The 15,537-nt window shown below is 47.6% G+C and overlaps 4 protein-coding genes across 4 annotated transcripts; 3 read left to right on the forward strand and 1 right to left on the reverse strand.

Annotated features, from left to right (window-relative positions):
* Positions 1–5,615: 5,615 nt before the first annotated feature.
* BGW36DRAFT_431804 (putative phosphoribosylglycinamide formyltransferase) lies at positions 5,616–6,355 on the forward strand (the record flags this gene model as incomplete). The annotated part of the gene is made up of 2 exons (XM_046221032.1): positions 5,616–6,017; positions 6,101–6,355. 2 exons carry the CDS (start codon positions 5,616–5,618, stop codon positions 6,353–6,355), a joined length of 657 nt encoding a protein of 218 aa, XP_046067342.1.
* Positions 6,356–6,738: 383 nt separating this feature from the next.
* On the reverse strand, positions 6,739–9,008 carry BGW36DRAFT_363588 (fungal-specific transcription factor domain-containing protein; the record flags this gene model as incomplete). The annotated part of the gene is made up of 5 exons (XM_046214476.1): positions 6,739–6,939; positions 7,048–7,329; positions 7,369–8,671; positions 8,747–8,775; positions 8,835–9,008. The coding sequence occupies 5 exons, from the start codon at positions 9,006–9,008 to the stop codon at positions 6,739–6,741; spliced, it is 1,989 nt and encodes a 662-aa protein (XP_046067343.1).
* A 504-nt stretch (positions 9,009–9,512) lies between these two features.
* Positions 9,513–10,641, forward strand: BGW36DRAFT_363589 (uncharacterized protein; the record flags this gene model as incomplete). Its single annotated transcript, XM_046214477.1, has 4 exons — positions 9,513–9,617; positions 9,685–9,926; positions 9,980–10,329; positions 10,388–10,641. 4 exons carry the CDS (start codon positions 9,513–9,515, stop codon positions 10,639–10,641), a joined length of 951 nt encoding a protein of 316 aa, XP_046067344.1.
* Positions 10,642–11,650: 1,009 nt separating this feature from the next.
* BGW36DRAFT_431807 (ankyrin repeat-containing domain protein) lies at positions 11,651–15,502 on the forward strand (the record flags this gene model as incomplete). The annotated part of the gene is made up of 3 exons (XM_046221033.1): positions 11,651–12,609; positions 12,667–13,473; positions 13,531–15,502. 3 exons carry the CDS (start codon positions 11,651–11,653, stop codon positions 15,500–15,502), a joined length of 3,738 nt encoding a protein of 1,245 aa, XP_046067345.1.
* Positions 15,503–15,537: the final 35 nt, after the last annotated feature.

Consider the following 15,537-nt stretch of genomic DNA (forward strand, 5'->3'; position numbering starts at 1 on the left):
TGCTTCTGAATACGCATTCTATATTGATTCCAACATTTCAACACATTGCTATGCCACCATTTATTCACTTGGAAAATTCTTCAAAATCAGCTGAAATGTGGGCGAAGATTCAATTGGTTATTATTGATTTAAAAATAGAAATATTTTGAGTATTCACGAAGCTATAAATATCTATAGTATTCCTTATGTAACTCTCGTAGGACTGAAATTTACAATACGTTGCAGCCCAACTTTTGGATCAGAATCCTAAACCTTTTATCTCTTGTCTAAGGGCTAACTTGGAAATTCTTTATGATACAGTACATAAATTTTCTTCCAGGAATTCGGAGTATCAACTAGCATTCTAGCATGATTGATGAAGTGCAGGTTACCTACACGTTTTCCCTCGTCAGATAGTCGGATAGCTTCAATAAAGCTTTGAATTTACCATACTCTATCAATTATTAAGTGAAGCGATATGTTATCAAACATATGGTAGCCACAAGGATGACAGAGGCTTCCTTGGCTACAGTAAGGTGACAAAAGTTTGAATATAGCACCATAAAGGTGGACTGGCTATAGGAGCTCTCCCTATATCAATATTAATAGTATTTGAACTTTTTGCATTATCTACGGGCTGACCCTGAATTGAAGCAGCTTTACTATTGCCTCATGGCCATTCTCGACAGCCCACGAGAGCGGTGTCAGGCCATCTTCATCTTTAGACTCGATATCAGCACCTTTATCAAGCAGTAGCTTGACTACTGCCTCACGGCCATTCTTGGCAGCCCATGAGAGTGGTGTCAGGCCATTTTCATCTTTAGACTCGACATTGGCACTTTTATCAAGCAATAACTTGACTACTGCCTCATGGCCATACCTGGCAGCCCCTGAGAGTGGTGTCTGGCCATAGTCATTATCTTTAGACTCGACATTGGCACTTTTATCAAGCAATAACTTGACTACTGCCTCATGGCCATTCTTGGCAGCCCATAAGAGTGGTGTCTGGACATATATATTATCTTTAGACTCGACATTGGCACTTTTATCAAGCAATAACTTGACTACTGCCTCATGGCCATACCAAGCAGCCCCTAAGAGTGGTGTTAGGCCATATTTATCTTTAGACTCGATATCGGCACCTTTATCAAGCAGCAGCTTGACCACTGCCTCATGGCCATTCTTGGCAGCGCATGTGAGTGGTGTTAGGCTATAATTATCCTTAGACTCGATATTGACACCTTTATCAAGCAGCAGCTTGACCACTGCCTCATGGCCATTCTTGGCAGCGCAGAAAAGTGGTGTTAGGCCATATTTATCTTTAGACTCGATATCGGCACCTTTATCAAGCAGCAGCTTGACCACTGCCTCATGGCCATTCTTGGCAGCGCAGAAAAGTGGTGTTAGGCCATATTTATCTTTAGACTCGATATCGGCACCTTTATCAAGCAGCAGCTTGACCACTGCCTCATGGCCATACTCGGCAGCCAATATGAGTGGTGTTCGGCCAGATTTACTTTTAGACTCGATATTGGCCCCTTTATCAAGCAGCAGCTTGACCACTGCCTCATGGCCATGCGTGGCAGCGCATGTGAGTGGTGTCATGCCATGTTCATTATCCTTGGACTCAACATTGGCACCTTTATCAAGCAGCAGCTTGACTACTGTCTCATGGCCATTCACGGCAGCGCAGAAAAGTGGTGTTTGGCCAACTGCATCTTTAGACTCAGTATTAGCACCTTTATCAAGCAGCAGCTTAACTACTGCCTCATAGCCATAGAGAGCAGCCATTGAGAGCGATGTCTGGCTATAGTTATTCTTGGACTCAACATCAGCAGATTTATCAAGCAGCAGCTTGACTACTGCATCATGACCAAAGTACGACGCGACCATGAGAGGGGTAAAAGACTTGGGATGTGAAATCAATATTTTAGATTTCCAACAAATACCAAACCATATCGGATAACACGTCGAATCAGTATCACAAATTGCCAAGGCAGAATTTATCAAGGCAGAATTATGACTGATGCGTGCCGTGCGAAAGTGCCCACCCCAATGCTCAGCCGAGTAGCTTAGGAAGGGGTACTTGTTAATAAGTTGACTGGCGTCCCCGTTTCCGTCTGTCGGAATCTCGTTACCATTGAGGAAGTTAAGATAGACTAAGCAGACCTCGGCAAGAATCATGTGTGCGGCTTGGAGAGTGATAGAATGTTCCCACACACCGCTGTCTAGTGCTGGGAGCAAAGGTGTAAGGAGAAATTCTCGAGCTGTTTGGTGCAGAAAGTAAACTTGATCATGGTGAACTGAAACAAACAATCCACACAACGATCTCAGATGTGATCTGAAATCATCTTCTCCTTCCAGGTCAAGATCCCCCACTGACCTCATTGAACTTTCGGTGTTCACAGCGACATTCATCTCCGCTAGTGTCAACGGCCGGCTCGCTGCTAAGATAATACTCAACACTTTTCGAACAGTTGTAGGGTCCTTAGACTTGCTCAGAATTCTCTCGTATGCTTCGTTGACACTCTTCGGTAGCGTTGCGACGGCGGAGTCCATGCCCTTCTCCGTCTTCTTGATCTCTGATGTCTCTAAGTAGTCAAAAACAAGATAGACCCAGAGATATGTGCGATGCGTTATTTCGAGAAGTCGCCTATTTAAGTGGTCTTTAACTTCTTCTTTGAATTTCAACCTCCTGGCGAGCTTTTCAACCTTGTATTTGATAACGTGATTCACTTCCTGACTGATGGCATCCGACTCTTCATCTCCCGGAATGTGAACGTTGGGAAAGGTGTCCAATAGCTCCTGGAACTCTGACAAGATGTGCCCATACGGGCGGCTGGTGAGTAGATATTTTATCTTACCATGGCCCTGTTTGTCTCCGCGAAAGCTGGTTCTCAACTTTTGGAGCAAGTCCCGAAGGTCTGACTGTGCGCATTCGTCTAGTGCATCTAGGACAATGATCACGGGCCCCGCCTGTGGATCTTGCCCAGCCCTCTCTAATATGTCCCAAAGTGATGCCGTAATATTTGTCAAATGGGATCCGTTTTTAGAATATTCTCGCGTAGCATAACGAATTAAAAAAGGCTTGTGTGAGAAAAGCTGGTGTAACACGGCGCAAAGCGCTTGACTGATCGTGTTTTGATCCTGATCCTTGAAAAAGAAGTAGCAAACGGTTGCAGATCGCGGCAGGACTGTGTCTATCAGATACTTGGCCAGGACCGATTTTCCACACCCTGGGTCTGCTGAGACTAGCAAGGGCCCTGAGTCTTGTCCCCGCCACTTTTGGAAGTACTCATGTTTTATAAACCACTTACAGGTACCTTCCACCCGCTCCTCCACCCGGCCTTTGTACCACTCGTACGTCGTGTCCTTGTTGGCGGTGGTAAGCCGGAAGATTTGGTGGCACTGCTCCTCTTCCTTGGATAATGTGTGCTTATACATGTCTTGCTGGACCTGCAGTTGATCTCGAGCAACCTGCAAGTGCTCTTCAGAAACGGACAAAAACTGCTGCACGGTGCTAAGAGATTGTTTTGTTGTCATGTTGAGATCCTCCAACTCCTGCCTTGATTCCAAGGCATTGATCTGGGTTAGATCCTGATAGACAGTGGCCTCAAGATCTGCTATCGCTTGTCGCATCTCCTCCCATTTTTCGTGCCGGACAACGTCTCGGGTAAGATTCCTGACACGGCTCCGGTAGAATCTCAGGACGCTTCGAATCTGGAAGTCAAGGATGCTTTTATAGAGTTCTATAATGTGACCCTGGGCCTCCGCCGCCAGATCATCAGACGTCCCCGAGCCCCGACAGACCCGGAGCAGCAGCGGCTCGAGTGCAGTGTAGTACTTCATACGGGTAGTGACATACGTAAATCCGTCACTATTGGCCTCATTTGCGGTTTTTGGATTCGTGAGGAGCGGGAGAATCAGGCATATTCCAGCCCAGGCGACCGAAGCCTCTGGAGAAGCCTTAACGGCATCACCTATCCAGTCCTTCGCCCATAGCACCAAGTCCGCAGCGTGTGCGATCTGATCGCCAAGCACAAATTCGTGGCCGGCAATAGTACATTTCCCTTTCTTCTCTTCCATCCGTCGTAGACCCCGGTTGGATATTGCACACAATTGTTCTCGGCGCGATTGAATCCGATCCTTGGCAGCGCCCGGCGGGACAGCCCGCAGAGGAGATATACTCGCATTCTGGAGCTCTTTCGAGAGCAACTCTTCGTACTCCTCCACTGTTTCACGATTCTCAGATTTGAAGGCATCGTAAGCGCGGTCCCAGAGTGACTCGTTGGTGGGTGACTTTTGCGAATCCGAGCACGAGTCAGGAATTTGGGACCGGGCCGCAGATCCATCATCCGGGTGCCACTTTCGGGTCTGGACGCGGCCGTCTGTGGAGGCTGATCTGATTTCCTTGCCTTTTCTTCTGTGGAATAATCTCCGCGGATTCAAGGTCGCGCTGTCAGTGCTACTCGGGGATACAGAACGAGTTGTGATCTGGGGTGAAGCCGCCCCCTTGGTGCTCCGAGAACTCGTCCTAAAGAATCCCATAATGCTCGAAGTTGAACAGTTGTCAACCTTTAACCACCATACCAAAAATGACACAACTCTTACTTTTGCCAGGATTATAGTGGTGTTTTTTATTATATATTTTTTCTGACAACAGTCAAGGGAGAGCGATATATGTGGTAGTACGTGAGAGAGGGAAGTTCATATATCAGCTAGAGGAGCGCCGGTGGCGGGGAACTTGCCAATGAGAACTTTAGAACAAGACATGGGTTCTTCCAATCAACACACACACATTTTCTTAAGTACTTTATATTCCACACGAAACAATGTGCTAACACGTGTGAAATTATTATTTTACATGAAAGCTTACAATATACTGTAAGGTGACGAAGGTTTGAATACAGCACCGCAAAAAATGAAAGAATGGAAGTGGTATGGGAGCCCTCCTTATATCAATATTAATAATATTTCGATTTTTGGCATTATCTATGGGTGAACTCCCAATAAATCTTAAATCAATCTGATATAAATTGGTGTAAACGCAGATAAAAGGCAGAAACTCTTGATACCATATTCAAATTTTTGTCATATTAGTGTAACTGGCTAATGTTCTATAATGGCACTAGTGTAAAAAGGTTCATGGTGACTTTCTCGTAACCTATGGCATAGATTTATTTCTGTCACCGACACCTGGAATTATTTGAGTGTTTATCTCATTTCATGTATATAGGTCGTCGTGATGAGGGCACAAGTCAAATCATGAGAATACATAACTATTGGGCACTTTGTTCATTTTTGTAAATTTAATTTATTATTCTTTCCCCCAAATCCTGTACTAAACGCACTAATATTGATTTCTTCACATGTTTAATAATTATATACTCCGGAAGGTCCCTCCTAAAGGCGAGGCAGCCGCAACTATTCCCACTTTTATAAACAAATACAATTGGACACTGTGGGTCTGTCCATTCCCCGCATTTTTATGTTATTTTTTCGACCACCGATCCGACCTCAAATGTTATGTATCCCACGCAGTTCTCTCTATTTTATATCTGCATAGCGAGTCGCTTGAATAATTACGCCAACCAATCGACACCCCTCATCCCTTCCCAATAAAACAACACTTCACAATGGACTCCAAAATCCGCCTTACAGTGCTCATATCCGGCAGCGGCACCAACCTTCAAGCCGTCATCGACGACACCACTCTCCCTGTACAAATCGTCCGCGTGATCTCCAACCGCAAGGACGCTTACGGCCTCACCCGCGCCCAAGCCGCCGGTATCCCTACAACCTACCACAACCTCGTCAAATACAAAAAGGCGCACCCCGCCACCGCCGACGGCACGAGGCTTGCGCGCGAGGAATACGATGCTGAGCTGGCGCGCCTCGTGCTGGCGGATGAGCCTGCGTTGGTCGCCTGCTTGGGGTTTATGCATGTCCTTTCTAGGAACTTTTTGCAGCCGCTCGAGGATAAGGGCGTGAGGATTGTGAATCTGCATCCGGCGTTGCCGGGGGCGTTTAATGGAGTGGTATGTACACCTTTCGTCTTTTTTGGGGGTTGGGGGTTCGGCCTGGTTAGAGGGGCAATTCTAAAGTCATTTTTACGATCTAGGACGCCATTGAACGCGCGCACGCTGCATGGCGACGGGGGGAGATTAGTAAAACCGGCGTGATGATACACAACGTGATCTCGGAGGTTGACATGGGCAAACCAATTCTGGTTAAAGAGATACCATTCGTGGCCGGTGTTGACGAGGATATAGAGCTGTTTAAGCAGAAGGTGCATGAGATAGAATGGGGCGCTGTTATTGAGGGATTGCACATTGCGATTCGAGAGATTAAAGAGCAGGCTGCTGCGTCAGAGTGAGGGTAATGAGGTCGATTAAGCTAGGATTAGTCGAACGGACCAAGGGCAGATCAATCAGGGACACCGGCACCCCGCCTACCGCCTCGAATAATAGAGGATGGAGTTCTGGTTCTGGGGTTGGAATGTGGTGCACGCCATTTCCTTGCAATCTGCCCGATGGCAGGCTCAAGGCTTGTCCATCAGGCAGATTGGAGTCTACACTATAGCCTAGACGCCAGGGAACCCCGTCACAGCGACGACGCTCGAATTAAGCCCGTCGTCAAAGCAATCAGATCTAAACTTCTAAATAGTTTACAAGCGTCAGACACTGCGCGTTTATAGAACGAAGATTCTATCTCTTCCTATCGGAAAGATTACATCTATCCTATAAAAATAAAAGTTATTCATCCTAGTCGGGCAACACCCAAACCATCAACAGGGTGCGGGAATATTCCATTGGAAATACCAAAGCCGTATGTATGCGGCCGCAGAAAATCGGGAACAAAAGGGCCATATTCAGAGCCATCCTCCCAGATAACTCCTAGCATTCCAGACAATCTGCGACTTATATCCGTGTCCTGGTTCGGCAAGTTGCCCATCAAGGACTGTGCTAGGTAGATAGGATGGGTACAATCACGTATTAGCAACGCTAACTTCTGTCTTTTGATAAGCCAGATTCTTTTAAATATACAAGGACAGACTCATCTACGTACCTTGAGTTCGGTATGCGCATGCGCTGCTACGCCAGGCAGCTGATCTCCCGTTGGCTGCCAACTGCTGATTGCAGATTCGGCGATCCTTACCATTTCAGAGGAGGCAGTTCGTAGGTTTGCTAGATCACAACCTTCATCGTCTCTCAATCTTACTGTCCACTGGACAATCGACTTAAGCAGCCCTAAATCTGTTTGTACGTTCAAGTTGTACGGATTCTCTAGCACGCCGACAAATAGAACCAAGGTCGCGGAGACAGCACAAGGCAAGACCGGCCTATGAATCTGTTAAATGAGGAGGAAGAAGAGCGGATCAGTTAATACTTGCCATAACCCAGAAATCTGAGAACCAGGAATGCAATTTAGTAGGAGGATGGTGGCTCTTGCTGCTGCTGCGTACTGGCTTGCGAAGTCACGGTTTTCCATGGCAACTTTGCCAGAACTTCCTCGCATTGCTGTCCAATAGATCATCGAGACACAGTTGAAATACATAAAATGCAAACCCAGCAGAGGCGTATCACGCATAAAACTCATAAGAGGGCGGTCAAATTCTGGTCGAACCTCCAAGGGGACTCTTAGCCTCCAGTCAAGGAGCTCACGCTGGAGTTCCTGTATCGTTTCCAGCAGCTGGCTTCCTGTTCGTTTCAGTGTCTTCACACTGTATAGCTTCTCCTGGACCCTCGATTGGACATTGGCCAGCTCGACCCTCAGCCTGAAGACGTTAATACTTCTCTGCTCTCCTCCGAGAGCGACGAGGCCACAGCTGTCCGGGGGCCACTCAGTTGGAAGCTCAATATCCATGTTATCTTTCTCTAAAATGGATGGAATTCCGCAAGTGATGCTAATCTCTGTCTCCAGGATAAACCCGATCCAGAAGACCCTATTGCGCGTCTCTCTTTCAAGAAAAGGCTTACCGTTTCCACGGCTCCTTGTGTGCAGGCCAACAGTGTGGATGATTCTGCATGCGTTGGATAACAACAGGGCTGTTGTTCGCGAATTTCCCGAAGTCCTCATATGTATTGCCATGGCAAGAAGGCTCTGGACGGCCAGCAGATCATCTGCTTGGTTTAATATATCAGGAAGCACGGCATAGGCATTCTTGAAAAATGCCCACACGAATCCAGATAATTCTCCCAAGGAGCGGTTGGTACTTCTTCGCGAGATGGCAAGTGCCGTCAGCGCATTGAGGCATGCCCACCAAGAGGGACAACGACACGTTTCTGCAGAGTACTGGGAGCGAAGACGTTCGAAGAACCAAGGTATGTCAAACAGTGGAAGCTCGGCACACACGTCTTCGATAGTCAACTTAAGTAGGACGGCCTCTGTTTCTTGCGGTGAAACTGGGGCCCCCATTTTGTACTGATCAAGGCGTCGGGCGACCTGGTGCCAATAATCACCTAGAGTCTCAAATTCAACAGGTCCCATTGAAGCGTTTCCACTGAGTGCCTCAGAACTTATGGTCGGGGCGTTTTTGTCATGGCTTAGAAGGGGTGCTTTGTGAGATTTGACTGCTGAAGCCGATCGCAGTAGCCTCTGAGTCCCTTCATCTGGCGAGGCGACACCTGAGCGCTGTAAAAGCGATTCTAATTTTGACAGTCGATCCTGAAGATCCTTGATGTACTGGTTGCTATCAAGTAACGACATTACGCATAAATGCAAATAAGCAATCCGCTGTTAATTATAAACATGGTCAAAGACTCACCCTTTACCCTTGCCACGCTTGTTCTGAAACTGAGGATACTGGCAGTCCAACCGCTTCAGCATGCACGTCGAGCACCTAGGCATCTTACCATCACATCTTGTCTTCTTCTGTTGGCATCGAAAGCATGCCTACACCCAGACTTCAGCAACCAGACCTCAGCGACGTTTAAGTCTGTGTCAACTGTTACCTTTGAAATACGTAATGATAACCTCTGTGCCACTGGCCTCACTGCTTGTCCGAGGTGATTCTTACTATTTTCCATTTTGCCAAGCAGCTGGTCCTATCATTTCAAAGCAGTACCGAGGTGGTAATTAGATTGTGCTTTAAACTGGCGTCTATAATAAGCTGATTCTAGGTGAATCACCAAGCAACTTACAATAACTCTCCATGTCTTTTCCGGAAGCTATTTGCTTCCGTAAATTGGTATGCGTTAATAATACCCGCTGTCTGTGGTGAGTAGTTTGTCAGCAAATTTCGACTCTGCATGCACCTCACAATCCGCGTATCATGCTCCTAACATATTAATTATTATTAATAGTATTCTAGTAACGGGTTTTGCCCGGAAGTAATTAGCATCCTACTGGCTCACCTTTCTACTTGTTAGATTATAGCTACAACACCCTGTCTTGCTTCTAAGGGTATAAATAAACTTGGTCCTATTCTTAAAAATGAAGTTCAATTTCATCATCGCAAAAGATTCCTGGAAACAAGAAGAATACTCCTAAATCGCACTCAAGCCCTACCTAAGCAGCTACATTCCGTCAAAATGGTAATTGTCGCCGTTGCCGGAGGTACTGGACATCTGGGCCGCACTATCGTCGAAGCTATCATCGCAACCAAGAAGCATGATGTCAAGATATTCAGCAGGAAGGTCTGTCCATTTTTGAATCCAGGATAATACTAATACCTGTAAAATGTGCCCTAATACTACTGATTAGTCCAATCCCGAGCTCGAGAGCGCGCTTGGCGTCGCGGTGATCCCTGTCGACTACTCAGATGTGGATAGCCTGACTAAAATCTTGGAGGATCTTGATATTCATACCGTCATCTCTGCTCTATCCAACTACAATGATGCCGAAGACAACAGTCCGCCAGAGGTTGAGCTCATCCGTGCGGCAGACGCATCTACGACCACGAAGAGAATGATCTCAAGCGTGTGGTCCGCGCCGTATAGCGACAGGTTCGTGTCTTTCCACTTCTTCTCTGTTTACAGCATAATCAACTGTATGACAGACACATCGGCCAGTTGAGTTCCGTCACCAATATCAATAATGCCAAGTTGGCATTGCGGAAAACTAGCGATCTGGAGTACACTGTCTTCTATAATGGCTATTTCATGGACTACTGGGGCATGCCGGCCGTACCATCTCACATGCCACCTATCATGATGGTGCTGGATATACCTAACGATACTGCTGTCATCCTAGGATCCGGCAATGTTCCTGTGACCTTCACTCACACATTCGATGTGGCCAAATTTGTTGCTGGAAGCCTTGACTTGGATAAATGGGACCCCGAGAGTTATGTGATGGGTGACAAGGTGACTTTCAATCAATTGCTCAGTCTTGCAGAGGATGCGAAGGGTAAGCTCAAGGAGTGCGCGGTTAGCAACTAAACCCAAGATAGCTGACTAGGGGACAGGGACCAAATTCAGCGTCGCCTTTGATAGTATTGAAAAGTTAAAGACTGGACAGACAACTGAACTTCCTGCTCAAGTCCCTCTATACTCCTTTCTTCCCAAGGAAGTCTTTCAATACATGGTAAGTATACACGGATTGTGGCTCGAGGAGGGAGTATATGATCTCAAGCCTGCTCGCTTCTTAAACGATCACTTACCCCAAATCAAACCAATGAAAGTAAAGGAAATATTGGAACAGGCGTGGAAGAGAGCATAGCAGTTATAGCAAAGAAGACAGTAATATACTAAATAAAATATAATACTTCTTCAACTATAAAACGTTATCAGATATGATACAAGAAGAGCATAACCCTCCTTACACACCAGATAATTCAAATCAATAAGATGTCACACTCTAAAAAGTCTTTTTATGCTGAAATAATAAGCCTTTGGTCTTTGTCTACGCATCTCACATGGCTTCGATGGTGCTCAATTTAGAATAAGGCGGCTGGATGGTTTTTGTGTGTTTGAGGCGAGAATCGGCAGCCCGGAACAAAGCATTCCAGTTCCCAGACAGACTCGCGGTCTTTTCCGTTCTGTATCTCCAACACCGAAATGTCGAAACAGTTTATTGAAAAGTAAAGTCAACAAAGAGCTAAGAAATATTCCAAGAGCTAACATCACACGGATTTGCCATGGGTGGGTAACTTATCGAATAAATCAGACTTCATTCAATTATTCCATGCATTTATGCGTGTAATCATTAAACCACCGGGCAGATTGTCATAACTGCATCCAACAGGACCTTCTGTCCGATTTTACCTAGCCTACAAACTAACACCTTCCATGCAAAAATCGGCGCCCCGACTTAATCAGCCTATAGATCCGGCGATGTACCTTTCCAGTTCTCGAATTCACCTTCTCTGTTGCTTTGACCCCGCCCACCACAAATGTCCCTGCATCAGCGCCAACGCCAACGCCAACATCGACATCAAACTATTTTATGAGGGGATTGGGGCTTTCTCAGTCTTTTTCTTTGCCATCACACGAAAGGCGTCGCTTACAAAATCCGTTTCCTCCTATTAAGTTAGACAAAAGGGGTTCGGAGCACGGACCATGCCAGCTAGTTTTGGCACCGTCAGCCAGCCTTTCCCAGAAGGCTGTGTTGAGATAAGCTTGCGGCTGATCGCTTTGATGGGTCTCTCTGACGATCTCCTACATTGTCCCCACCAGGACCACCCCCAAGCGAAATAAGAGCGAACGCCGCATCCACGGTCTCTTCTGCGATGTCCAAGAAACTGACTCATGATGACTACACGATGGGATGGATCTGCCCGTTGGAGGTGGAGCAGGTTGCTGCATTGGAGATGCTGGATGAGGAGCACGAGCGTCTGCCACAACCTCCGACTGATCACAACGTCTACAGTCTCGGCAGCATCGCCAGCCATAATATCGTAATCGCAGGGCTCCATCAACCAGGCAACAACCCCGCGGCTACGGTCGTTACTCAGATGCGGATGACATTTCCAAACCTGAGACTCGGCTTGTTAGTCGGTATCGGCGGTGGCGTTCCTGTCAAGACTGATTGCGGAATGATACGGCTAGGCGATGTCGTGGTTAGCAAGCCAGTAGGCAAGCATTCTGGAGCAGTGCAATATGACCACGGAAAAGCCAAAGTCGGCCAGTTCGAACGCACCGGAGCTCTTGCCCCGCCGCCTGCGGTGCTACTCAACGCAGCTCAAGATCTTGCAGCAAGGCGAGCTAGGTCGAGCAAGGATCCCCTCAAAGAGAATATCAAGAAAATCGACACGAGTATTCGAGGACTCCAAAAGTACAAATATCCAGGTGCAGAATATGATTATCTCTATCCATCAGACTATATACACGAAAAGCCTGGAGTGTCTTGTGCGGAATGTGGATGCGATCCTTCGAAGAGGATCCAGCGAATGACCGACGACAACGATAATGAACCGTATATCGTCGTCCATAGAGGAACAATCGCATCTGGGGAGCTAGTGGTCAAGAGTGCTATGCTGAGAGACTCGTTAGCAAAGGAAGATGGAGTCCTGTGCTTTGAGATGGAGGCAGCTGGCGCCCTCGCCGATTTCCCTTGCATTGTCATCCGCGGTATTTCAGACTACTGCGACTCACATAAGAATGACCAATGGCACGGATATGCGGCGATGGTAGCGGCAGCATATGCCAGGCAGCTTTTCTTCCATATGCCGGTCGACGAAGTAAAGCGGTGCGTGCTATTATCTAATAAGTAATTAGATTGATTCACATAACTAACTATACACAGCTATATCTCTGAAACTGCGGAGACGGACATCCATTATGTGAAACTTCGGTCTGACAACCAAGGCCGTCAGGACATCCTGCATTGGCTCACGCCAGTTGACTACGGGTCCCAGCAGAGCGATTATCTCAAAATGCGGCAACCAGGAACTGGCCAGTGGCTCTTAGATTCAGCAGAGTACCAAGTATGGCTGAAGACCAATAATCAGACGCTATTCTGTCCAGGCATTCCAGGGGCGGGAAAGACAATCATTTCAGCTGTCGTTGTAGATGACCTCGCTACCCGGTTTTCTAGTGACCCAACCGTCAGCATAGCGTACATCTACTTCAACTTCCGGCAGCAACAGAAGGTCGACGACTTGATGGCGAGTCTGCTGAAACAGCTAGCTCAGGGCCAGACCTCCCTACCAGGGAGCCTCGAAGCTCTTTATGCTCAGCATAAGACAAAGCGAACGCGACCATCACTTGATGAGATCTTGGGAGGTCTCCACACTGTAGCGACAATGTATTCGAGGGTTTTTATTGTCGCCGACGCACTTGATGAATGCCAAGTATCCGATGATAGCCGGACAAGATTTCTATCAGAGCTTTTTAACCTTCAGACACAGCACGTAGTGAACATTTTTGCAACGTCGAGGTTCATTCCACAGATCATTGATCAGTTCAACGGTAGCATGTCATTAGAGATCCGTGCCCATGATGAAGATGTGCGACAATATCTACAGGGTCGTATCACACAATCAGAATCAAAGTTTTTAAAAACCTACTGTGAAGAAATCAAAAACGAGATTACAAAAGTAATTAATGGAATGTACGTCCTTTCTGATGTTTTCTTTTTGGGTGGAATACTATATTAACACCTGCCTAGGTTTCTCTTAGCACAGCTTCATTTTGACTCGATAAAAACAAAGAAAACACCAAAGAAAGTCAAAAATGCTTTGGAAACCCTTCCAACGGGTGTCACAGCATACAGCTACGCATATAAGGACGCCATGGAACGAATCAAGGCACAAGATACAGATTCTCGGGAGCTTGCAGAGCATGTCCTATCGTGGATCATCCATGCTAAAAGGCCACTTATTATAGCTGAGCTTCAGCACGCGCTTGCTGTAGAAGTTTGCGAGCCCGAATTTGACAAGGAGAACCTCCCACAAATTGAAGACATGGTCTCTGTGTGTGCTGGATTAGTCACAGTCGATAAGGACAGCAAAATCTTTAGGTTAGTACACTATACTGCACAGGAATACTTTGAGCGGACATGGTCTTCGTGGTTCCCTAACGCGCAAACTGATATAACGAAAATTTGCATCACTTATCTGTCATTCAATATTTTTAATAAGGGCTTTTGTTCGTCGAACGAAGGGTTCTACGAGCGACTACGGACGAATGTGCTTTATGACTATGCTGCGCGAAATTGGGGACACCATGCTTATACAGCCTCTCCAGAGGCTAATGAGTTGATTTTAAGTTTTCTTCAGAATGAAGCCAAGGTATCCAGCGCCCATCAGGCGATGATGGTTAATAGAAACAATCAACACATGCCAAGGGAGATGCCAAGGGAGGTAACGGGGCTACACCTTGCGGCATTGTTTGGATTAACGAACACAATACAGGCCTTGCTTGAGGATGGGCATGATCCAGATGCTAAGGATACGGGCGGACGAACACCACTGTTGTATGCGGCCAGGAGCGGGCATGAGGAGGTTGTACAGCTGCTGCTCAATGGCGGCGCTGACATCAACGCGAAAGGGCAGGGACCCGGTCGCGACGGCGGCAACCACTACTATTCCTACTACGACCAGACGGCACTGATGTATGCGGCTAGGAACGGACACACGGTTGTGGTGCGGCTGCTGCTGGAGAAAGGCGCTGACATCAACGCGAAGGGCAGTGGTGACCGCAATGGTGATGACGATCACTATGGTCAGACGGCGCTGATATATGCCATTAGTAATGGGCACGAGGCAGTAGTGCAGCTGCTGCTCAGTAGAGGTGCTAATGTCAACGCCGAGGAGGGGTGCCACGATGGTGATTCCGTCTACTTCACCGAGTACGAAGGTCGGACGGCGTTGATGTGTGCGGTTAGGAATGGGAACGAGGCGATGGTGCGGCTGCTACTCGAGTACGGCGCGAGGGTCAACACGGGGGAGCACGGAGGCTCCAACGGCTACGGCTGCTACGACAACGAACACCCCACGTACTACAATCGGACCGCGCTGATGTATGCGGCTAGGAATGGACACGAGGCTATCGTCAGACTACTGCTCGAGGCCGGCGCTGATGTCAACGCGGAGGAGGATGGGAGCCGCTACGCCGCTGGTCGCAACTATGAGGACCAACACCCTAACTACAATGGTAAGACGGCGCTAATGTATGCGGCTATAAATGGGCACGAGGCGGTGGTGCGGCTGCTGCTCAGTAGTGGCGCTGATATCAACGCCAAGGAGAAAGGCCACGACTGCTATGGCGGCGGCGACGACGCCTATGAGTACGACGGTCGGACGGCGCTGATATATGCGGCCAGTAAAGGGCACACAGCGGTGGTGCAACTGCTGATCGAGAGCGGCGCCGACGTCAACGCGGAGGAGACGGGCGGCTATGACTTCTACGACTACAACATCAACGACGACAAAGGCAACGACTACGGTCGGACGGCGCTGACGTATGCGGCTATGAAGGGGCGCGAGGCTGTCGTCAGGCTGCTGCTCGCGAAAGATGGAGTCTATGTGCACTCCAAGGATTCTACTGGCCAGACGCCGCTGTCGTATGCTGAAAAAAGGGGTCACGAGGCAGTGGCAAGCCTGCTGCTGGGGAAAGGCGCTGAGAAAGCACAATCATAATAATATCACCGGCATTATGCATTAGGGTTAGGAGC

The sequence above is a fragment of the Talaromyces proteolyticus genome (genome assembly GCF_021365285.1).
Source record: "Talaromyces proteolyticus strain PMI_201 chromosome Unknown BGW36scaffold_12, whole genome shotgun sequence".
In the NCBI taxonomy this organism is placed as follows: domain Eukaryota; kingdom Fungi; phylum Ascomycota; class Eurotiomycetes; order Eurotiales; family Trichocomaceae; genus Talaromyces; species Talaromyces proteolyticus.